This window comes from Strix uralensis, chromosome Z (genome assembly GCF_047716275.1).
Source record: "Strix uralensis isolate ZFMK-TIS-50842 chromosome Z, bStrUra1, whole genome shotgun sequence".
NCBI classification, from domain to species: domain Eukaryota; kingdom Metazoa; phylum Chordata; class Aves; order Strigiformes; family Strigidae; genus Strix; species Strix uralensis.
This window is the reverse complement of record NC_134012.1, coordinates 22,838,095-22,861,509: the sequence shown is the minus strand read 5'-3', so window position 1 is coordinate 22,861,509 and position 23,415 is coordinate 22,838,095. Positions and strand designations below refer to the sequence as shown.

General features: G+C 46.5%; 3 protein-coding genes across 5 annotated transcripts in view; 1 reads left to right on the top strand and 2 right to left on the bottom strand.

The window, feature by feature from the left end:
- Positions 1-2,313: 2,313 nt before the first annotated feature.
- Positions 2,314-8,628, bottom strand: GNG10 (G protein subunit gamma 10). Its single transcript, XM_074855712.1, has 3 exons — positions 8,483-8,628; positions 4,923-5,054; positions 2,314-3,203 (listed from the first exon to the last, which is right to left on the bottom strand). Exons 1-2 carry the CDS (start codon positions 8,561-8,563, stop codon positions 4,929-4,931), a joined length of 207 nt encoding a protein of 68 aa, XP_074711813.1. The 5' UTR covers positions 8,564-8,628; the 3' UTR covers positions 2,314-3,203; positions 4,923-4,928.
- A 2,560-nt stretch (positions 8,629-11,188) lies between these two features.
- DNAJC25 (DnaJ heat shock protein family (Hsp40) member C25) lies at positions 11,189-19,435 on the bottom strand. Its single transcript, XM_074855711.1, has 4 exons — positions 19,102-19,435; positions 16,948-17,100; positions 14,794-15,264; positions 11,189-12,203 (listed from the first exon to the last, which is right to left on the bottom strand). The coding sequence occupies exons 1-4, from the start codon at positions 19,426-19,428 to the stop codon at positions 12,081-12,083; spliced, it is 1,074 nt and encodes a 357-aa protein (XP_074711812.1). The 5' UTR covers positions 19,429-19,435; the 3' UTR covers positions 11,189-12,080.
- Positions 19,436-20,926: 1,491 nt separating this feature from the next.
- Positions 20,927-23,415, top strand: part of ECPAS (Ecm29 proteasome adaptor and scaffold) — a 68,428-nt gene continuing 65,939 nt past the window's right edge. Inside the window, exons 1-2 of one of the 3 annotated variants that reach the window (XM_074857138.1) lie at positions 20,964-21,019; positions 21,462-21,506. In XM_074857138.1, the coding sequence (XP_074713239.1) occupies positions 20,998-21,019; positions 21,462-21,506 (67 nt within the window). In that variant the 5' untranslated portion in view covers positions 20,964-20,997. Of the gene's footprint in view, positions 21,020-21,461; positions 21,507-22,130; positions 22,274-23,415 lie in introns of those variants that run through there. The other 2 variants (XM_074857139.1, XM_074857136.1) reach the window with 2 other exon arrangements.

The window sequence follows — 23,415 nt, the reverse complement described above, 5'->3', positions numbered from 1 at the left end:
ATTAGGTAGAAAAAATGGCAGTGTAGAGTAAGTTACTGGCAACGTAGTGGGAAATAAGGAAAAGGGCTTGCAATGACCAGTTGTTTTTTACTGTCTTTGTTTATGACTCAATCTCTCGCAGATATGTACACATTGACAATTTTGTCATATGTGTCGTTCTCCCCCCTCCTTCCATCTGTTTAACATGGAGGAAAATTACTATTGCACTATAAAGATGCACTTCTTTTTTTAACCCTAAATCATCTGTAACTAAGAAGAATTAGGAAGCAACTAATTCTTAGAAAAAAAGATGCAATACCAAAACTAATCACCAATCCACAGGTAGGGACACTCAGTTCTTGGATCAAATTTGTAGACTCTTAGTGACCAGGCAGGTGGCACCTGTGGATGGGGAAAAGCTGTGCTGATGGCCTGGGAGAGATGAGGGTGAGAAAAGGGAGCCTTGTGTCTCATGGGAGGCACTTGGCATACAGGTGTATGCACTCACTCGACTTGCTTTATTGTGGGCATCCTGTGGGACCTGCTGCCGTGAGACAGCTGTGAACAGAGGCCTGGTGAACTGCCATGAGTAGAGAGTTGAGACCTCAGCAGGGAGCCCTCTTGCAGGGTCTTTAGTAAAGGAAGTGAAGACAATGCTGCCCACAGTTGTCACCCACTGCAGATCACACCTGTTAGAGCAGGAGCAGCAAAATGCGATGCTCGTCCATTTCTAAGCCATCCCAGCGTTCAGTTCAGCAAAGTGGCACAAACCCAGGTGCACCTGCGGCTGGAGACGAGACATTGTCCTGCTGACCAGGCAGGCGAGGGACACCTGTTCTGCTGCCTACAGAAGCAGACAGCTGCCCAGGCTCATTTGTCAGGGTCCATGGTTACCTCAAAACAGGGGACCTGTCAATGCTGAGCTGCTAAGATGCAGGCTGCTTCATTTAGCCAACACAAAATAGCCAACAGCAGCATGCTTTGTAGAACTGACTCCTCACAGGAACCCAAGAGCCTCAATGCCAACCAACCCTGCTCTGGAGCTCATTCTGACACCCAGCCTTTGTCACAGACCATGCCTTGGGAGGGCAGTGGTGGCACTGCCGTCATCCCTCTCCCTGCTTGCACCCAGCCACTCGGCTGCACGCTGCCCTGAGAGCGGAGGCGTGTGGCCAAGCACACTCCTCCACAGAGACCGTAACCCGCATCTTCCTCCCATCAGACCACAGAGGAACCACCACGCTCGCAGGGACACCAGGGTGGAGCTCTCCCAATCCATCTCACAACTGCCGCACGGGTCTTTCTACCCGCTGCTGGGGCAAGACACAGAGGCAGTCAGGACCCACGCAGCGCTGGCAGTGCTGCTTCTCTGACACGCGTTGAGCATGGTGCTCCAGCTGACAGACACTGCAGACACTGCATGGAGCTGGGCACGACAGCCAAGAGACAACAGCAGTTGGCTGGCTGGCTAGCAGCGGCTGCTCTCTCCTATAATCTGGCAGCTCCTCACGCCAGCTCAGCAGCCACTCCAGAACCCAAGCTCCAAGCGAGGACGAGGACGCGAAGGAGGAAAGCACATGCAGCGGGGGGACTGGGGAGAAAAACGGATGTGGGGGCGCGGGGAGGTTTTACTGTAGGAGGTAAAAGAAATATGAAGGACGTGCTTGGGAGTGGCCAGCAGCCAGATGCTGGCTGTTCAAAGGCGTTTGATGTATACTCTCATCCCTTTCCCTCCTCCCTGACTTGAGCATTTAGACCTCAGTCTGAGCCGCTGATCACCTCTGTGCAAGTAAGAATAACCATGCTTCCTCTAGACTTCTACAGTGTGCATGTGTTGAGTTGTAAAAGGAAAACTACCATATTCAAATAGGCTACAATGGAAGGAAGCCAGAGCGAAGAGAAGCTCTTAAGGAAGGATGTTCTCTTCTGTATTTAGGGGCACAATACGTATTGGCAGTATTACAACTCTCATTTCAGCATCTTCCTCCACAACAACAAGCATGAAAATCTTTTTAAGACTGAACTGCCTGGAGGACACTCATTGCCCCATTTCAGTTAACATTAATGAAAATTAAATACTCAGATTGTACTTCCTTACAGTTTCAAAATGTGTAAGTGAGCCTGAAAACATTGTTACTATTTACCATAAAAATGGTAAATAGCTATAAATAGGGGTTTTCTATTAATAAGACACATTTTCTAAAAATCTGACAGCAACCTTCTCTTCCCAAAAAGCCAAATAGCTTGAGGCCTCCCCCCCCACTGCAAAATCAAAGAATCCTCTTCATTACAAGATCTGTTCTTTGTTACAATTAAACAATGAGTTCAAAGCCAGTAGGGAAAGGAATTTTATTTTGAAATTTCTAAAAGATTAATACAAACAATAGAAAGTAGACAAAATTAAAAACCTATTTAAAAAGTTAGTTGTCCTTGTAAAAGTGCTCTATAAAAAAACTGAAGGCAAATGACCAAGCACATTTAATTAAGTTTTGTGTATTGCAAACCTTGACAATTATGCATGCAACTATCTTCAGGTGTTCACGGATTTTTAGTGTCTGTTTGGTCACATTTTAAACATACCAAGGGAATTCGACCACAGCAGTACCTTTACAAATACAAATTAGGAGAAGTATTACAGATTCAAAGTTTTGTAAGAAACACGCCTTAGGAATCAAGCCTGTGCTACACATTGTGCCCAGCAGTTTCTAATCCGTGTCATTTACAGACTTAGATGCACTTCAAAAAAACTGTGGTTGGTTCCGGGTCTTGCTAATGGAAGCAAAATTCCCCCCCAAGAACATTAGTTCAGTACTAACAGCATTTAGTTTTATGCTTTAGCAATTCACCTTTTGGATGTTTTATTTTGGAAAATACAGATAGTTTTTGCTATTACTCAGGTGTTAACAGTTTACCAAAATAGGAGTAAGTAATCTGATAAAAATTCATGTGCTGTGCTTTTCTAAAATGTAAACTTCTGAAGTAATATTTATATAGTTAGCATAGTGTGGTAACAATGGTGACAATCATGAAAAGAGTAAGAGTTACATTAAAAAACTTTAAGAACATTAGCAAAAGATAGTGAAGTATGGATATGCAAGAACAAACAGATAAATATCATGGGCATTGTAGCCACACAAAAGTTAGGACACAGAGAGACTTTTCTTGTGAAAGAAAGGCAGTTGTTATTCACGTCATGCTTGAAGGCAACTCTCCGATGACCTTCCCTGTAAGAGGAAGAAAAGGTTTATTAAATGTTGTCTTCCTAAGCTGATACATTTCTCTTACAAATTATAACACAAAAGCTCATTTGCACTGAAAAAAACTGAATAACCACGTTCCTTTGTTGGATGTTGACATCCTTGAATATTATAAAATTTTGTAATTGGCTTTGAAACTTTGCTCTCATTTTTTATGATCCTAAGATAACTAAATAATAATAAACTAGATAACTGATCTATCAGCAAAAGATGACTAGTGACATCTTGGGCTGAGCTATGCATTTCTAAACGTATCACAAATTAACCATCAAACTCATTTGAGAGAGTATTTTGTATCCTGTCTGGATGACGCAATCAAACTTGAATCCTAGAAAAACATACACACACACAGACACGAAGAAAACATAGAAAGGCTGCTTCAATAAAAGAACAACACATGCAACAGTCACTATCAGTTTTATCTTATTTGCAGGAACAAGGAAGGGTAGCACCTAAATTAAGAAAATCTTCTGCTTGTGCTTCCTCCCCCCGCCAAGTTTTTTCCAGAAGAGCATCTCATGGTCAGTTCTCTCTTCAGGTTCAATCCTGTTTTGTCAAACCTATGTAGCAACAATCAAAACCACACTACCGATGAGGCACAAGCACAGCTGCAAGCTCCGGAACCCTGGCAGTGGGAAGGGGAAGATTTCACAAGTACTTTAAATTCTGCCCTGAAAGCAAACATTCATTTTCAATTTGATAGCACTCTCAAAGAAAGAATTCCATGGTTCTTCCTCTCTCTGTAGTTTTTTCAGCTCATTAGCTGTTTTTATTTTTTTTTTTAAAGAAGAGTAAGCCGTTCTCAATATCCTAATTTCACATTTGTCATGCAGAAGAAATAAGATTTTCCAACAAAAGTTATTGTGTGATCCTGCCCAAGACTGCTAGCACACATGGCCTTTCTTCCTCCTGCTGCAATCACTGATACCTGTGTGACAGATGTGAGAGAGAAGAGTGGGAATCATGGAACTGGATCCCAAAGATCTGCAAACACTGGATGGTCACCCCCCACCCTGCAGGTGTTATGCAGGTACAAGCAAAGCAGAGTGCTAAGGCAGGCAGAGTTTAGGGAGTATCTCTTCCTTTAGACCTGTGCTAAAATAGGTTACAAAGGATGTGATTACACATTCCCTCAGCTCCTCTCTGCTTCCACCACTTTTGGTGCTGTACCAACAGTAACAACAGAAAGAGTCTAAGGACAGACACAGCCAAGTGAACTGCAGTATGACATTCAAGACAAAATGTATTTTAACAAGGTTCTTGCTTAAGCTGTGAGCTAGTCATCCAACACATGCAACTGCCACGGCTTTGTCTCACTTCTTCAGGCTGAGTACGTGACTGGTTTTTATGTCTGGCTGTGTCAAATGCAGCTGTGTGTCACATGACAGTCTATTTTCTTGGGACACTGTTAACTACCCTAAAGCTGCTCAAACACAAAACCCAACCAACTAAGCAAAAAACCGACCCATAAACAAAACACTCATAGAAAGAGCTGTAGGAAAGAGACATGCTTCAATTGCCACACCTAAAAGAAACAGAAAACAAATTGTAGAGCCAGCAGGGAAGCGATGAACACTTTGCTACCAAGAACTGGACATGCAAACAACAACCACCATGTGCTTTCGGCCCTCCTATGGCTTGAGTTTTCAATCAGAGTTGTTGTGATGGTACCTATGACTTTATTACCTGATTTCAGAGTAGAGCACAGGATCGGGGTTCTCGAAAGGGATTGCTCCCTGCAGGAACCCCAACAAGCAAGGCATCTTTGCAGGCATTTTGCATACAGTACTGCTGGAGTTCTGCAGCTGCCTGAGAGACCTGTGTAAAGGAAAAAGAAAAACAAACTCAGAGAGGAAACTAATTCATTCACAAGCATCTATTAGGCATTTCCTCTTTAAGAACCATTATCAAACAGAGCTGGAGAGCAGCCAAGTCAGCTCTTGGATTCTAAACCACCAACTCAATCAGCACAGACAAAGCTCCAATGAAACAGGCATGAAATGCTATGCCAGTGATGAGCCAGAGGAGTGTAGAGGACTGAGTGCAGTGGAATTTGTCCTCATTAAAACGCAGAGGGCCATGACCACAATATTTTCCAATCTACTGCACTGTTTTCAGGTTTGTATTTGAACTCTTACATCCTCAGATAATTTATAAACAGGATTTCCATTTCCAAACTGTTAAGCAACACAGAGCATGACTAGGAATGAAAGCAAAAAGATGAGGATGAAAAGCTTTTTAAGTTCAAATTGCCACCTTCTCCTGGCAGTGAAGTGAGAGCTTCGAATCCACACTCTGGCCCCCAAAGAGGACAGTCCAGAGCTGCAGAACAAGCCCAGGAACCCAACAGCAAGATGCCTCCAGCACTGAACTCCCCTGCTCTCCCTGTGGATGTCAAGTCAGTCATGTGCCTGTATTTTTGAAGGAAAACGCAGGGGAATTCCCAATTTCTCAGACACGCATTAGTAACCGCTGCAGTGAACTGTCAAAATCCATGCTGTCTGCTACATTTTTCATAAAAGGAAATACTGAGCATGTTGGTAGGAATACAAATTCCCTCTGACCTCACCTCTGCTTTCATTACAGCACTTCTGAAATACTGATTTTTCTTCCTACACAACTTTGCAGTGTTGCCAGTGGAGATACGAGACAATAGGCAGAAGGACCATGCACACTTCCCAGTCTGCTGATTGCAGGGGCCACCCAGGAGGCCTGGTGGGATTTTGGTTCTGGGCCATCCCATCTAACAGCATCTGGAAGCGCATGGGAAATCTGGACTAGCGTGCGCTTTCGTTTGCTATTTCGCTGCTGTCCTGTTCACCGCCTCTCAACTCTCCTCCAGGACCCTCAGCCTGGTAACTGCCCGAATTTACAAGGCAGCTGTCAGCATTTCAAGGAGTTGTTAAGAGGAGGATTTTCCCACAGCCTCCCAGGTTCTCTCCCAGGTTCTACAGGGAGAAACATCCGCAGCAAGGACCCCTGCTGCTCATTCCTCCCTTTCTTGAAGAGAATCTCTTTATGGAGGCTGCAAAGGTCTCCCACCCTGCCCAGCCCCCTGGACCCCTGCAGCATTAGCACCCTTGCCTCAGCCACAGTGCTGACCCCTTGCTGGCACCTGACTGTGCACCACACAGCTATCAGGCTGAGGTGCCACTTGCTCACACTGATCAGGCCAAGGCTGTGTGGAGCTTTTTCCTGGGAAAACAACCAGAGAGTCATTCAGGGCATGGCTTGCACTATGAGCGCACCACAGTTAGCAGTTCCTCGCTGCACCTCTGTGCACTTTGCTACCAAATCCTGCAATGCGTACTGAGCTATGTACATCCTGGTGCTCCTGGAAAGATACAAACCTGATTCTTGGCATCTGTGTGAGAATTATCCGTACGGTAGCAGACTGTTGTTCTAGGACAGATCTGCCCACTGTTAGCCCTACCTATGCCCCTGTAACATTCTTCATTCCTTCAGTTCACACAGAGAGTACAAGGGTTTCTGCTGTATTTCATCACAGCACAAACATGCTCCCTGCAGCAGCCTCCTGCGTGCAAGATGTGTGTGGGTACTTCTTTCCTACTTGGTTTCCTCTTTCTGAAAATACTGTTCCTGTTTGCTTTTTCAGCTGGCAGGGTAAACAAAATCACCGTTGGAACTTTGTAGTATGGGATGTATTTTTAAAAATCCTTTAATATCCAGCTTCCGTTTGAAAACACATTGTCTATTCAAAGTAGCCAAAACAATCTTTTCTCCTCAGTGTCTGCTAAAACTGATCCAAGTGTTTTTCACCAGCTGAATATAATCCTCACTGTTTTTACCACTGCATGTCAAGAAACCCAGATGACACTTTTTATAAGACACATTTTTAATCATGCATCATTTCAATTGTGAAAAAGGCATGAACAGGTTCCTAGAACTGCAGACCTGGAACGAGATTGCTGTGCACTATGCTGCAAGAAAGGTAAGACTAAGGTCTCATTGAGGCCAAGTCTCCCCAGAGTACAAACAAGCCCATAATAAATACATAGCCTTGAGAAGTCCAGCTCCAGAATACATTACTGCCACAAAGTAACTCCCGATAAACTACAAACCCACTTTTTTGTACCCACCCCCCAAAAAAGTGGGGAAGGGGGTACATGCCTCAAAATGAGCAGGTACGGAGATGCAGGCTATTGCTGGTGGCATAAAGCAACAGAAATGTTCAGTCAATCATTTTTGTGTTAGACAACATCCCTCTTGCCACAGGACCCTACATTTCTACTCTGCATCATGCTGTTTCTCACAGATTCCCACATGACACTGCGGTGATAGAGTCACTTTTAGTGAATCAAATATTTGCTGATTCAGTATTTGCTAATAAAATTTAGTAACATTAATAAATTGATCAGGATGATGTCCAAAAGCCATAGTGGCTTCAGTCTGCATTGGGCGTTTCAAATTTTCATCAGGCCAGGCCAGGAATAGTGAGAAAAGGTATTCTAAATTATTTTAAAATGAGTTAGTTAAGTTCCTGCAGTTCAATATACTGGCACTGCCCTCAGACCGAGGAAGCCGGTGTTTTGTGACTGGCCAGAGAAAAATGGTGAACACATGGAGGTGATGAGAGAAAAGGAAAAGTGCAGGATACAAATTAATTCGACCTTCATCCCTTCACAGCCGACGACGGATTATGTGCGCGGCTGGAAAGAGCCGTTTTAGCAAAGCATTCGTGGACATCTCCCCGCCCGGCTGCTGGGAACTACGAGCTGTCTTGGGCAGGCCTGCGTGGGTGAATTTGGGCTGCCAGAGAAGAAAAAAAAAAAAAAAAAGAACCAAACCCAAACCTTGGGAGCTGGCAGATGACAGGACCGCCTCGCTAGCTTGTCTTTGTCTGGCAACCCGCGAGCAGGGGGAGGCTCATGCAGGCGTCGGAGACGGCCGGCTCTCCCCACGCGTGTCGGCAGGAGCCCCACCACGCCGCCCCCCGCACACCCTGCCGGCGCTCGGGCGCGGGGGGAGGTCGGCTCTGGGGAACCGCTTCCACGACCACCCCTGCTTCTGCGGAATTAACGCGGCGCCGCTGCCTTATTCACCACAGCTCCCTCCACCTGGGAGCGGCGCCCGCGGGGCCGGGGGCCGGCGCTCGGACCCCCCCGGGCACACGCACCCTTCGCCCCCTTCCTCCCGGCTCGCTCCCAGGGCGGGCGACGCGGACAAACGAGGAAGAAATGGCAGGAGCAGCTCGCCCCCCCCTCCCCCCCCCCGCCCCGGCTCGCCTTGATCCTCTCCACGGCCGCCTCCAGCTTCAGCTGCTCCACCAGCCGCTGCATGGTGCTCAGGCTGCCGCCCGACGACATGGCGCGGCCGCGGGGCTCGGCGGGGCTCGACGGGGCTCGACGGGGCTCGGCGGGGCTCGGCGGGGCGGGGCCCGCTCCGCCCTCAGCCTCCGCGGCACCGCCCCGCCCCGCCCCGCCCGGGGCTCCCGTCGCTCCGGGGACAGAGAAAGCTCTTGCTTAAAGAAGGAGAGCGAGGAAAGCCGAAAAAAAGGGGAAGAAGGGGGTGTAGGGAGAAGAAGGAGGGAAGAAAAAGGGGAAAGGAAGGGGGGAAGAAAGAGAAGGAAGGGGTGAATGAGGGAGGGGGAAAAAGAAGGAAGGGGGTGAGGGAGGGAGAAAAGAGAAGAAAGGGGGGAAAGGAGGAAAAAAAAGGAGAGGGAAAAAGGAAGGGGGGAAAAGGAAGGGAGGGAAACGGGAAAAAAAGGAAGGGGGAAAAAAGTAGGGCATGGAGAAAAGGGGGAGGGGGAAGGAGAGTGAGGAAAGGAAAAAAGAAAAGAAGGAAAGCAAGGAAAGGAAGTTCTAAATGTCCTGTAAAGGTTTAAGAAAAAGCTTGCTCTGCCCAAAGGCAGCTGTTAGGCTTAAACAACCCAGCAGCTGCTGCCAGCGACACTGCATCCCCTCCACACTGTTCATCACCATTTCACTAGTGACCATAAGTCACTTCACTTTTTGGTGTGGGTTTGCCAGCCATCAGAGTTTGCTGGCCTGTTAAAAAGTTGGCAGGATGAAGATCATAGCCTTAAACGGTTGCTCTGAACATAGGGACTACCAGCCATGGACATGCTCGAGCCTCCAGCAAAGCCTCATCATGGTGGTCACAGTGTGTGAAAGGCCCTGGCTTAGAAAACCTTTTGCATACTGAGTGAAATGTATGTTTCACCTTATACACACTGCATTTTTGAAAATATACATGCTACAAACAGAGTTCTTGGAAAAAAGCTGATAGGAAGTACAGTGGTTCTTCTCCAAGATGCTGCTGCCTTGCCACGCTTTTCCACACGAAGATCTCACTGCTACCCAGTACCAGCAATACTTGTTCATGCAAGCACTCTTCTCTGCGGCCATCTCAAATTTACATGGGCTTTACTAGGTATAGTATTGTAACTCTCAGCAGTCTCATTCCTGCTTTTTTTTTTTTCTTATGTATATAATTGCTTTGTCAGCTTTATTTCAAGATAAAATAGGGCCTGAAAATTTATGCCCAGAAAACAGACATCATTTAGAACTACAACGAGATGTTAGGCTAGAAATGCTCAGTAGCCTCAGATAATGAGGTGTCACTGCAACACTGACAGCTTTGTAAAGACACAGGGTTTTTTCTATCCCTTATTACAGAGATGTGACTACAGTGTCACTACCCAGCAAATTTCTGCTGCAGCCCATGAATTTATGTCTGTGTCTGGTTATTTTCAAAGGGCTCATCTGTTAAGAAAAGTCAACTCCAAGGTGAGCCTGAAGAACAGCTCATTTCCAGCAAGCAGGTTATACAACACCTGCTGACTTTCCCTTCTCCGCTCACTATCAGACCACAGCTTTACAGAGACAAGACACCACTGCTGCCAACAGACACAGTTCTGTCCTCCCCAGGGACTGCCCCTCCCCTACTGCTGTAGCATCAGATCAGGAAATTAATCTTGATTAGAACTAACCTAGGCAAAGGGGAAAACAGATCTGTGTTTTGACTGCTTATCTGTATAACCCAAGTACTTGGCTTGGGAGGGGAAAGGATGGAGCAAAATGAGGCATGAGGGCAAGAGCAGAGATGTTAGCCTATGAAACTGCGACCACAGGTTTAGATCCTCTTGCATGCACTTGCCTGGTTCTTTTGCAGATGTAACTGTCTTACCTAATAATCAACACCATTTTACTCATGCTTACCTTTATTCCCTTTGTTTCTATCTCAGCAACTTAACCTTTCCCCTTCCACTCTTTCAAGCTGTTTTGGGGGATGAAGCTGTGAAGGTATCTCACTTCATGAACATCTTTGCAGCATCCTTGCCCCACCACTACAGCATCCCTGAGATTACTTCATGAAAACGAGCATAGCTTATTCTAGATACCCCTTTTAACAAGTTTTGAATGTGAATTGACCATTATATACAAAGTGAATTAAGTTTATAGCTACAGTACACGCAGCAGAGATAAAGGACAATCTTGCAGTTCCTCTTCAATTTTACTAATGCATACAGAACCATTTAGCATACTGCTTCTAACATGCTTTTGAATACATATTATTTTAAACAGGAAACTGAGACCACATTCCAAGAACGAGTGAGAGCTAAACTAGCAAAAGAGGCATAGAGAACAAACTCTTCTGCAAAAAATGAGGACAGGTTGTCTTTGCAGAATCAGAAATGTCTTGCTTCAAAAATTAGTAATTAGATATTTTAAAATTTTTTGCTATTATGGACTTTGGCAGGAGTAGAAAGTTGAAAAGCTTACCTCCACAGAAGCTATCTAACCTAGCACTGTTTTCAGCAGAAACACTTTGAGAAACTTGCTTTCACAGATGTGATAAAACAGCCAGATCAGGCTTCTTCTGTTTCCCACCTGCTCCTTTGCCAGAATTCCTGAATAGTAACAGAATCCCTTTTACCAGAAAATCATGGAAACTCTGACCTGGGCTGAATTACAAAGGAGACCACACTATACTGTTGTGCATTATTTATTCTAAGTACTCTGATCAGAACAAATAAAGAATACTTTAGATTTAGAACTTAAAACAAATATCGATTACACAAACTGCTATTTACATAAGGCATCAAAACTTCCCTTTTTAACAAAAGGGTCGTTTTCCCTTTTACCAATACTTTGGTGAAAGAAATGTCACATTTAGCAGACTAATATTCACTGGTACACTTGTTCTGAACAAGCAGGTACAATCCAACATACAAGATGAAAAACCAAAGGCAAGAGATCTAAACATACTATTTCATTGATCACACTGTAGAGCAAAGCATTAAGGCTTGTTTACATCACAATGATCAACGATACATCATTTATTCCCTCAAAGAATAAAACTAGTTTGCAACTAGAGCAGGAATAGCAAGAGAACTCTGGTATAATCCCCATATTGTCTACATCAAAAAACAGTTTGGCACCTTAGAAACTAGATTTAAAAGTAGGGGAAAGAGGAAAACAGAAAACACACATTGCTTCAGAAGCCTTTATAAGCATTTCCAGTGTCCGCTTGCAGTTTAAAAGAGGAAAAACAGGACTTTCAAAGACTGATCTAGAAACATTTTCAGAAAGACTAAATTTATAGTTCCATTAATAATATGAAATATGTAGAGAAGATACATTGTTTAGAATAATGAATGTCACACTGATATCCCCAAGTAAATGGCATATATACATTGAGCTGAGCCTGTTTAGTAGATCTGATTTATAAAAATGGTAAACCTGTATTATTTTTCGGCCTGATTCAATAATTCCTGAGTTTTAGGTCACTGCTAAGTCACAGCAAACAAAACTCTGAATGATGTAGTGAGAAGTTTTGCAAATAAGTTTCAACATTAGCACAAATCTTGTTCAGCAACTTTCAATCATCAATAAAAGTCAGTCTTCCGGGTCCTTCATTTTTCATCCACCGCCGATATCTCTTCCATCGGGGATCCATGGCCATCTTCTTCTTTAACTCCTCCTCTTGCTCTCGTTTATAGACCTGACAGACAGACGAAAGGTTTTATAAGGCTGAGGAAACAGCTTAAATGAATCTCAAGGGCGGTGTAAGCATTCATAGTTCAACCATTCACCAGCTTATTGTTCTTAGAGATGACTGAACTGCAACATAGAAGCAGACCTGGACCAACATAAAGTACAGAAGTACCTTCAGCCAAGGAGCCTACTGGCTGTAGTTGAGATGCTTTGCATTTTTGCTGAGAGCAGAACTGCCTCCCCATAAGATGGTGCTGCAAGCTCCCAAACTTTTTGCTATAGAACTAGATGCTCATGAATTCAACAACAAAATTTATGTAAAGAACTCCTAATGCTCAGAAAGCTAGATTTTGTGTCCCTTCTCAGCACCCTCAATGCAGTTGTTCAGCTCTTCACTTTAGTTGTTTTCCCACTTCAAAGTCATTGTCTAGATAGAATACCACTAGTGAACTTTTTATTCCTAATTAAAGTTTCTCAACTAAGTTAATATGTCTACATTAAGTACTGGCAGTGATAAGTAATTACATTCTCTCAAGAAATGGTGTCACTGATGAAATCTACAATTATCAGCAAAGTCAAGTATCTAAAAAAAAGCAAGAGCATCTGCATTTTTATTCTGGAAGGCAGTTTACGCAGATACAGCCAGTGTACATCTCAATACCATAAAGCTTTGTGTCATCTCAACGTCATCTGAATTCTTTCTGGAAGGAAATTAAATGTAAGATTCTCCTATGCATGAACAAGATTTTAAAAGTATTATAGATTGCTTCATAAATACACCAGCTCAATGTTCAGTGATCACACAGGTTTTAAGAATTATTAGGAAAGTAGCAGAGGGGAAAAAACCCCATACCATTGTAGAGCTCCATGATGTACCCATCTATTGAATTCTTGGTCTTACCCATCCTAAAAGGACATTGGAAAACTAAACAACATACAGATAGGTGTCTCCAATGATCAGAGAAGCTTTTGGGGAGAAACACTTAAGCATATTTTTCAGTCTAGAAAAGACATGACTAAGTTTCAAGCAAGGATATGGTAGTGGTACACAGGAGCACAGGTAACACAAGCAAGAATAAAGCATGATTGTTCTCCATTTCCAATAATACAACAACCAGCAGCTGCCTGGATAGCTTCAAAAAACCCGTCTTCTACATGTATTGATGAACTCATGACCAGTCAGCACAGCAAACACTGGAAGTTTTAATGCATTCAAGGAGTGACTAGGTAAGTTTATTAAAGAAAAACTCATTAAAGCAATTACCTACAAAGACAACATTTCCTTTTCAGGAAGTCCCAAAGCTGCAAATTATACTGATAAATATTGCTATACAGGTGCAACTTTCATGTATTCTTCACTAAAAATCAACTGCTGGCCACCACAGGAGATGAATTTGGGCTGAACAGACTTCACTTCTGGCAAATACAGCTCTTTGATATTCAGTGACCAAAACATCACTAGTTAGAAACAGCATGGATTCCAAACCATGTCATTTTTTCTCTACAACAGCACATCCATACTTTCCTACTTTTTCCATATAACATCTGCTTTGACTAGTAACATGTTTTCTAACAAGCCCATCACAATTCAATGTGTATATGTACCTGTTGGCTAATCCTTTCCTTACACTAGCATCAATTTTACTACTTTCCTCTTCAAGTTTCTAGACTAATCCATCGCTGCCTACTTTTAAAGAAGGATTCTCTTATTTTTGGTGCCCTGCCAGCAGCAAAGGCAGTTCTGTCACCATCCCATTTCTCTTCCCAGTATATGCAGAGCAGCAGCAACATCTCTTCCCCTTAAGCAGGCCAAGCTTGTATTCTGCTTCTCTTCTAGAAACCTCCCACCCAGATGGCCCACAGATGAGCTTCTGTGGAACAATAAGTGTGTTTCATCAATCTGCCACCCCCCCAGCATCCCAAGTCATTCTGGACTGCAGATTCCACGCTGTGGCTAGTATTCTTTTACTGCTCTCTCAGAAAGCTTAAAAGAAGTTACATATTGACTATTTAGTAACTGACTATCTATGGAAAGAGTCACAGTTGTGCCCAATGGTATTTCATATGCCATATTTACTTGAGTAGATACACAGCACAACAAGAACAATCCCTGACTCACCGAAGGCCAAAGAACTATCAAGGGATAGTTTAAAAAAAAAAACAAGCTAGGAATTAATGGCTTAGAAGGCTAATGAAATAGGAGTTTCAAATGATTCAGGTAATTCTTACTACAAATTATTACTGTTTAGAGAACAGTCTTAACCTACTGTAATAACTTTGTCATACCACATTGTTACAAGAAAGCCTTTCATCAGATTCAACTAAATCTTGAAGATTCCCTAACAATCACAGGTGGATGTCCCCTGACAGAGCAAATCCCCTCCTATGTCCAGCAAGCTGCTGTCTACCAGCCCATGAGCAAAAGAAGTTGAAGAAAACATACCAAATGGTTGTCTAACAGTTTTTAATTTATAAAGCAATAGCTAAAATTGAAGAATGCTTCATAGAGCTCCATCTCAAGCACCTTCACAAAACAGCTGTTGTTAATCTGTGAGTGCTGGATAACCAACATTAGCTTTTCCATCAGAGCTACCCACCTCATAGTTTTCTCGTATCCACAGGCGCCGTTCAAGAAAGATCTCTTTTTGATGATCTTCTAGGCTGTCAAACTGAGACTGAGACATTTTCATGTACCTTCGTATGATATACAGCTTCTCTTGCACACCATACTCTTGCCCTTTAATAGTGAAACAATAAATCCACCAAATGCACCAAGCTATGTATTTTAACAAGTAAAAAGGAGCAAGAATGATCTGAAATAGAAGGATATCATATATCTTGGGCTTCTGATAACCGCCTTTTATCTCTATTTTATTTTTAATTATGTCTTTGATGATTTCTTCCTCTTCTTCACGAATTTCTTCTTTAGACCGCCTGTTCTTGCCTTTTTCTCTAGTTTTGCTGAGTAAACCTTGTTGCCTGGCAATCTCAGTAGCTTGTATACGGTATTTTGGCACTGTAGCTAGGTAGTTGATAGCTTCATTGTAACTACTCCACCAGCTGAAGAACTGTAATTGAAGAACAGCAAAAGTAAAAAAGATGTTTTTTTATACAGACACATTCCTATTTGGAGGTTTGCCAGGAAAAAAAATAATGCTGTCATACACCTTTAACCACAATTAAATCACAGCAAGGGTAAGAACTGGAAGTAACAGTACTACTTCTGCAGTATTACAGAAGCTGTAATTGTTTCTCCAAACTTAGTAAGGCACCTGAAAAATAGATAAATAGATGTGTAAGTCACAGCAATATACAGTGATAAGGAATGACATGCAGACACTGTTGAGATTGGTTTTATTCACAAGAAGATGGTAGTCTCCTGAAGGTTAATGCTAGGCTGTGCCAGCCAGTCTCAGAAACTCCCTTGGATTTATAAATAAAATAGCTGGTACATGAACATTTCATTACAAAATTGTTACCCATTCAAAATAGTTAATTAAACATTGATTAAGTACATTACAATCTCATTAGCCTGCCAGGATTCACTTCACAAGATTCAACATCCCCCTCTAATCTCCAGCTACCTTTCTGAATTTCAATGAGGTGAAAAAAACACCAAACAACAAACCAGAAATATAGTGCCTGGGGTGAACATGTCTTACTGGGGCAACTTTTTTAAAAAAGCATTTCACACTGTTCACCAAGACAAAGGGCAGACATATACACATTATACAACCTTAACGAAGACCAAAAAGCAGAAACAGAAAGCAAGAGAGGCAAACCAGTTTATACTGAATTTGCAATCACCTTGCAGCTGGACTGCAGGAAAAGTGAGCATCTCCTCTTACAGCCAAAGAAAGAAGAGGTGAAATGAAACTCTGCCATTGGAAGTACATATGAAGGAAAATTAAGTATTTGGCTGCATATGCCATTGGAATTTATTATTCCAAGCTCTCAAATTCTGATCAATGTATTTGTTTTAAATTCCAAAGCTCACTTTTTAGTGGGATAATCTGTACCACAGAATAAACTGTATCTTCATCTCTTAAACTTTTGGTGTATTTTTAATGACATTTTGAACCAGTAATCTAATAACTCCTAAGAAAAGAGAGTTATGCATCTTCTTCCACTTAAGTATTTGTCAGCAACAGCACAAGCTCATATCTAATACACAGGCTGTTTTCTTGACCTTGGATCTATCACCTTGAGAGCAAGCTTTCCTGAACCAAATTCACTTCTCTCCAGACTTCATTGTGGTGTTTAAAATATGCTGCAATGTAAGATTCACATATTAGTAAATTCCTTATACGCAGTCCTATCATGTGAATGGAGTCTTGAATTTAGTTTGCAATTAGACTGTTCTTTAAAGAGTTATTTATGCAGCTTGACAAACTGACACATGCTTATTTGGAGCACTAGTCCTGCCGGTGCTCAGGAACACACTATTCTGAGTCTGCCATGAAGAACTAAGTAACTTCCTTAGAAAAGCTGCACTTCTCTCTATGAAATACCCTACCATTAAAAGAAACTTATCTCTACTTTTGCCCAAGGTACCAAGGGCAGTCAAAACTCTGCTCAGTAGATCCTGACTTCAGATGTGTTATGGACACCACACAGCAGTTTACCACAGCAGACAGGAGCAGGCCTCCTCACAGACACTGTTTAATACCTGGCATGTTATAAGGGCTGCAGATACTTCTCTTCCCATTCAGAAACTCAATAAGCAGTGTCACATAAACATGAAATTTTACCTGAAACACAGAGATGGCACACACTGCAACTAGAATCACTATCCTGACATCCACTTTAGGTGCCAATCTCCTGCTGTAGTAGTGATAATAATGCCTGTAATGCTCTTCAGGATGATCCAACATATAGTCGTAATCTTTACGCATTTCTTCATCCTGCAGGATGAGACAAAAAAAAAAACCACACATAGGTTCAGACTCCTGTTTTCACTTACTCTGTTATAGCTGTGTTCTACATCTCACTAATGACCATGCTGCTATAGAATTGGCAATAGCCCAACTAGAGGATGAAGCACAGGGGAAAACCTTTGATCCTTTTCTCATATTCTCAATTAATTTGTTCTCACACTCATCTGTCCACAGACATCTGACATACGTGGTCTTAAATGCATAAACACACACTGCATGAAGACATTTAATACTGAAATAAAGACAGGCAACTGAAATCCACATAATAAGTATTTTTAACTTCAGAATGGGAAATCCAGATAGACTAGAGTTAATAAATATTACTCAGGAAAAGCTTTTCAGATGAAGAACCTATTAAGAGATTGTTTGACAAAACTTTTAGAATTAGCTTACAGGACTGTGGAATCTATCCAACGAAAGGCCATTTCAAAATCTCATTGTTCTCATCTTCTCAGAGTTTCTCATTTTCACCCATGTAATTAAGAGATGAGAAATTGAATTTTGTCAGCCTCAACTGCATTCATTTTCTACCTCCAAAAAAGTTCATTTTTTTTCTCCCTTGCAGCCTTGAAACACTCAAGAGTCATTCGTCCATTCCTGAGTTTCATCTTTGCCAAGCCACACATTTTGCCCTGATAAGCTTCCCTTACAGATCTCCTATAATACTCCAAGTCACTGTTACTTTTTTGTTGAAAGGTATACCTTTAAGACAAAGCCCAGTTGGTTCATTTTCAATACAGATGGACAACAACTCCTAAGTACGGAGGGACTGTCAAAGAGGACAACAACTCCTAAGTACGGAGGGACTGTCAAAGAGGACAACAACTCCTAAGTACGGAGGGACTGTCAAAGAGGACAACAACTCCTAAGTACGGAGGGACTGTCAAAGAGGACAACAACTCCTAAGTACGGAGGGACTGTCAAAGAGGACAACAACTCCTAAGTACGGAGGGACTGTCAAAGAGGACAACAACTCCTAAGTACGGAGGGACTGTCAAAGAGGACAACAACTCCTAAGTACGGAGGGACTGTCAAAGAGGACAACAACTCCTAAGTACGGAGGGACTGTCAAAGAGGACAACAACTCCTAAGTACGGAGGGACTGTCAAAGAGGACAACAACTCCTAAGTACGGAGGGACTGTCAAAGAGGACAACAACTCCTAAGTACGGAGGGACTGTCAAAGAGGACAACAACTCCTAAGTACGGAGGGACTGTCAAAGAGGACAACAACTCCTAAGTACGGAGGGACTGTCAAGAGAACTGTATCCTCCCCCCTGCACTCTTGGACTGGCTACTGAAGAAGGATTTTAGGGTTTTTTTTCCCCTCCCTGATTGCTGGTAGGAGGCAAGGCAGCTAAGTGCACACCAAGGACTGCCGAGCCGAAGCTGCAGAGCCACCCGCGATGCACACCATCGGGTGCAAACCTGAGAGGCTCTCTGCCTCTCCGGGGGAAGAGACACCTGCTAGTGTCGGCCAGGTGCAGGGCCAAAGCCGGGCAGAGCACCGGTGTTTAAGCCGGATCTCTTGATGGACGCTTCAGACACAGACGCCACACGTGAGTCGTATCCGTCGAGCGAGGCTCGGCGAGGGTTACATACCTTTCAGGGTTCTTCTAAAGCCGCGACTTTTCTTCTCGCAACACGCGACTGCGTAACTTCGCTGCCCGCTGCTCAGGCGCGAGCTGCCCGTTGCCCAAGACAGGGAAGCGGTAAACGAGCGGTGCGCGAAGCGTGTCCCGGCCGGCCTCCACCCCAGCCCCGCACGGCCTCCGCCCCAGCCCCGCACCTACCCACCCGGCCGCCGACAGGAGACCGCCGAGGCATGCGGCGGCGCGGGTAGCCGCGACGCGGGGCCGGTTGCCCAGCCCGCCTGCCGCCCGCCCCGCTCCCCGGCCCGCCGCCGCGCCCCCCGCACTGTCTCTTACCGGAGCGGCTCCGGCCGCGGCGGCTTGTCCCGCTCTCTCACCTTGAGGGTCTCGTAGGCGGTGGCGATGAGGAGGAACTTCTCGTGCGCCGCCTGCGGGCCGCCGCCCGGCGCGGCCGGCTCCCCGCGGTAGCGATCGGGGTGGTACTTGCGGGCCAGCTGCCGGTAGGCGCGGGCGATCTCCGCCTTGCTGGCCTGCCGGCTGACGCCCAGCACCTCGTAGCATACCCGCCGCCCGCAGTACAAGCCCTCGGTCAAACCCCGCGCCGCTCGCGGGAGCAGCGCCGCGCACACCCACAGGCACAGCAGCAGCCGCCACCACCGCCGCCGCGCCGGCACTGCCCGGCCGCCCGCTGCCGCCGCCGCCATTTCGCTACCGCCGCCGCCCCCGCAACGGCCGCGCCACGCCCCCTGCGCAGGCGCTTTGCGCGCGCGGCCCGGGGGGGCCGGGCGGGGGGGGAGCCGGGTCTTGCCAGGCCGGGGTTTTTCCCGGCTTCCTCCGGGCTGCGGCCGCTAGTTGTCTTTTCCCGGGAGCCTCTCTGGAAGTGCGGCCCGGACTGATGTTTAATTGGAGCTCGCTCGCGCGGGGCCGGGGTTTCGCTGCCTGCTCCGTGCCGGACCAGCCGGTGTCACCGGCAGCCCCACAACACTCGCCCATCCATCCGTACGGCAGGCCCCGCAGAAGGCATGTCGGGCAACACGCCTGCGGCGGCCGTGGCCTGGTGTACATACGGCTGCGCTTGATGATGGTGGCAAAGGAAAGAGTGTTAAAGTCCTTTAAAGCGGACATTTGGCCTCACAGCTGCTATAGCAGGTCTGCCACCTTTGATCTGTTTTAACCAAAGACTTGTTTTGAAACAAGGACTACTCCTCTGCTTCAGTATAACTGGGAGGAACGTTACCTCGATATCCCTTTCCAGGAAAATCAGATTTATGCTTGATGCTGGAAACATCTACCCCAGAAATACTTAGCTCATCGGAGAACACATGCTGTTCTTCTGCTAGAAATGAGTATGTGTCTGATACTTACAGACTCCTCTGTCTGTCTCCTTTTTACATTAATAAATGTTTATAATTTCCTTGAGACATGGGTGAGTCCCAGGACTTCTTCCTCAAAAAAATTCAACCTCTTTGCAGCTTGTTAGAGTCCAGCCTCTCAGCATTGGGGGCTGATGTTCTACTCCTCAGATCTTCAGCTTAACAAATTGTCCATGGCCATTTGTCACCCTTTTTTCTGTTTGTTTTTTGAGTGAGAAGGAAGCTAGTTCTTTGACAGTGAGTTACTTGGAGCTCACTTCTGCCAGGAAAACTGGCTCTGGAGCTGTAGTGAGAGGTCACCGGCTGAGCCCACGCCATCTGCAGGCAGCATTCAAAAAGCTGGCAAATGGGCACCACACTGTCTGCTGTCAGTTATACTCCAGGGGTGTCTTGTTTTAGCGTCTTGCCAAAATGCTCGAGATTACACGTGGCACCGATGAACTCAGGAGGAAGATGCTGTGTGGTGGTTACGCCTTTCTCCCGCAGTCTTAGCCACCCCAAAACGGCATGTAAGGTATTTTACAGTGCTGTTTTCTCCCTTTAATGACTTTAGACTACAATAGCTCGGCAGTAGTGGTATTGAACTATTTTATTTAAAAAAAAAAGATATTCCTAAATATCCTTAGGGCCGGGCTGTGCCGGGATGCGGGCTGGTTGTGCCGAGCTGTGGGCGGGGCTGTGCCGGCTGTGGGCGGGGCTGTGCCGGGCTGCGGGCGGGGCTATGCCGGCTGTGGGCGGGGCTATGCCGGCTGCGGGCGGGGCTATGCCGACTGTGGGCGGGGCTCGTCGCCCGCCAGCTGCTGGCGGCACCGGCCGCCGAGAGGGGGCGCAGCTGCGCCGCTCCCCGGGCCGTTTCCCTCCTCCGCCCCTGCGGAGAGCGCGGGCGGCGTCGTGGCTGCCATGGAGGTCAGCGCGGACTCGGGTCAGTCTGCCGCCCCCCGCCGCCCCTCTCCTTGGGACCCACCGGGAGTCGCGGGCGGGGAGCGGGGTGGGGGGGGCCGGTACAGCTCCTCGCCGCGCCCGAGCGGCGCCGGCGGGCCGGTGCGTGTGCGCGGCAGGGGCGGGCGGCGGGGACGATGGCTCAGCTCTTTCTAAATATAAACTGGCGGTGACGGGAGGGCGGGCGCCGCCGGACTCCGCCGTCCCCCGCGGCGTTTGGCGTCGGGGAGAGCCGCAGGGAGGAGGAGGAGGAGGAGAGGAAGAAGGAGGAGGGAGCAGGAGCAGGAGCAGGAGCAGGAGGAGGGAGCCGGCTGCCGGCCCGGTGCCTGTGCCGAGCCGCCAGCGGAGGAGAGGGGCGGGGGGTGGGGAGCGGCCGGGGCCGGGCGGCTGCGGCGCGTCTCTCACCGCCTCCCCTCCCTCCCCAGCTGGCAACATGGCTGCGGCCGCCGCGGCTGCCCAGGACGAGCTCAGTAAGTGGCGGCGGCGCCGGGGGCTCCCGATCGGGCGCCGACCCCGCGAGGGGGCGAGCGGGCGCGGGGCGGCGGCGGGGCCGGGCCGGGGGCTTTCCTCGGCGGCGCCCCCGCTGCCACGGGGCCCCGCTCCCGGCCCGGCCAGGCGGGGCTGGCGGCGGGGCCGGGCCCGGCCCTGGGCAGCCATGTCGGGAAGCGGAAACTGAAGGCTGCGGCGGCAGGGGCGGCCTCCCCCAACCCCGGCCCCTCCACGGGCGGGGAGGGCTCGCTGCGGCCTGGCGCGGCCGCCGGCGTGACCTTGCGGGGCCGCCCCGCCTGCTCGGCGGGGAGGAGGCGGTGGCTCCTCGCCGAGGGGGAGCCGGCGGGGGCGGCCGCCGGCGTGGCCTGGGGCGACTGGTGGCAGAGCCCCGGTGCCGCCATCGGCAGCCCGCTGCCCTGTGGCCCCTCTCCGTGGGAGGGCGAGCCGCAGCCCTTGCCCACCGGCGCTCGCCCTGCTTTGTTCAATCGCAGCCTTTACCCTCAGAACCATTTTGAAAGTCACGTACACCGAAACACCCCTGGGCGCGTGCAGACCTCGTAGGTACCCCAAGTGCAGTGCTGTGTCTCGACGGTAGGTATGGAAGCACATCCTCAGCCTCTGCAGCGCTCGGAACACGATGAGAGCAGCCAGAATCGGAGGTGCATGCCTCTGCCGCCAAGCCTGCAGGGCAAGGGAAGCCCAGCTCTGTATTCTTGTCACATCCAAACCCCGTTCTCAGTCCAGTACAGTAAACGATCAGCTTCTCTTTGGAGAGGCCTATGAAACTTTTAAAGAATGGGTTTTTTTTCCCTGCTTTTCCTATCTTGGAGTAGAGCTAGTTCTTGGACAACTGTGACAAGTTAGTAGCAAGATAACGCATGACTCAGCCAAAAGAGAGGGCCTTTGGTTGCCCTGAAATAGTACTTGGCAACCACCAGAGAGGAAGGGCAGAAGAAATACTCTGAGCATATTTGTGCTATTGGCTTTCAGTTCTAAGGCATTTCTGTGTGGTGTGTCACTTTGGGTTTTTTGTTCTTGGTGGGCTGCTGTGTAGATAACATCCTTGCTCTGCTCTTTGTTAGATGTTACTGAAGCTGGGTTGAGTGGGATAAGGCATATGATAATGGTGGGTATGTCCTTTATGTTGCCAAAGAGGCGGGATCTCGTGGAGTAAGAAGGATCTTCCAGTTACACCGATCCTTGAATCGGAGGACACAAATACCAAGCTATTTATTCCATCAACAACTGGTATAAATTGTAATCATGACTGTGAAAGACCTCACGACTGCTGTCATCCTGGAGATTCTATTGTCAGTTTTACAATGCTAACATGATTCCCCTTGGCGAAACCAGTGTGAGATCTCTTGCTTGTAACTCCTCAGCTTTTATCTGCGTGTAATCTAGCTTCCCAGCCTCCAAATCTGATCCCGCAAAAAAACTAGTCCTCAGCCAGTGCCAGTTGCTACACAGTCTTTTCTGTTAAGCTCCACTGAAAGGACAAATGTCCTTAGATTGAGATTCATGTTAATAATTATATGATGTCATTCAGGTTACTGACCACTGCATCCTTCAGAATTGAGGGATTTTTATTGGATTGGTTCGAAATCTTTTTTTTTGGGGGGGTGGGGGTGGGCAAGAGAGTGGATTGTTTTGGTTTTGGTTTTTCCCATCTGTCACTAAGTAAAAAGTACTGTAGTCTTAAATAAAAATTAAAGCTAATGGAAGAAGAGTAATTTCATGTAGAGGAAGAGAGGGAAACTAAACAGGCTCCATGTAGTTCCACTGTCTTGATGCATTTAAATAGTTAAATTTCAGCATATTTTTAAAGAAATCTGTTCCTTTTTAGGATGATGAGTAGTCCCAAAATAACAAAAATAATTACAAAAATTC

Bases quoted from the DNA above. Each gene is read 5' to 3' on its own strand.
- DNAJC25 (XM_074855711.1), bottom strand. From the start codon at position 19,428: ATGGCGGCGGCGGCAGCGGGCGGCCGGGCAGTGCCGGCGCGGCGGCGG. The intron at 17,101-19,101 runs GTGAGAGAGCGG...CTCATCCTGCAG, and splicing joins CCGCCTACGAGACCCTCAAG to GATGAAGAAATGCGTAAAGA. The intron at 12,204-14,793 runs GTGGGTAGCTCT...TCTGTCTGTCAG, and splicing joins GGATACGAGAAAACTATGAG to GTCTATAAACGAGAGCAAGA.
- GNG10 (XM_074855712.1), bottom strand. From the start codon at position 8,563: ATGTCGTCGGGCGGCAGCCTGAGCACCATGCAGCGGCTGGTGGAGCAG. The intron at 5,055-8,482 runs GCGAGCCGGGGC...TCCTTTACACAG, and splicing joins CGGCCGTGGAGAGGATCAAG to GTCTCTCAGGCAGCTGCAGA.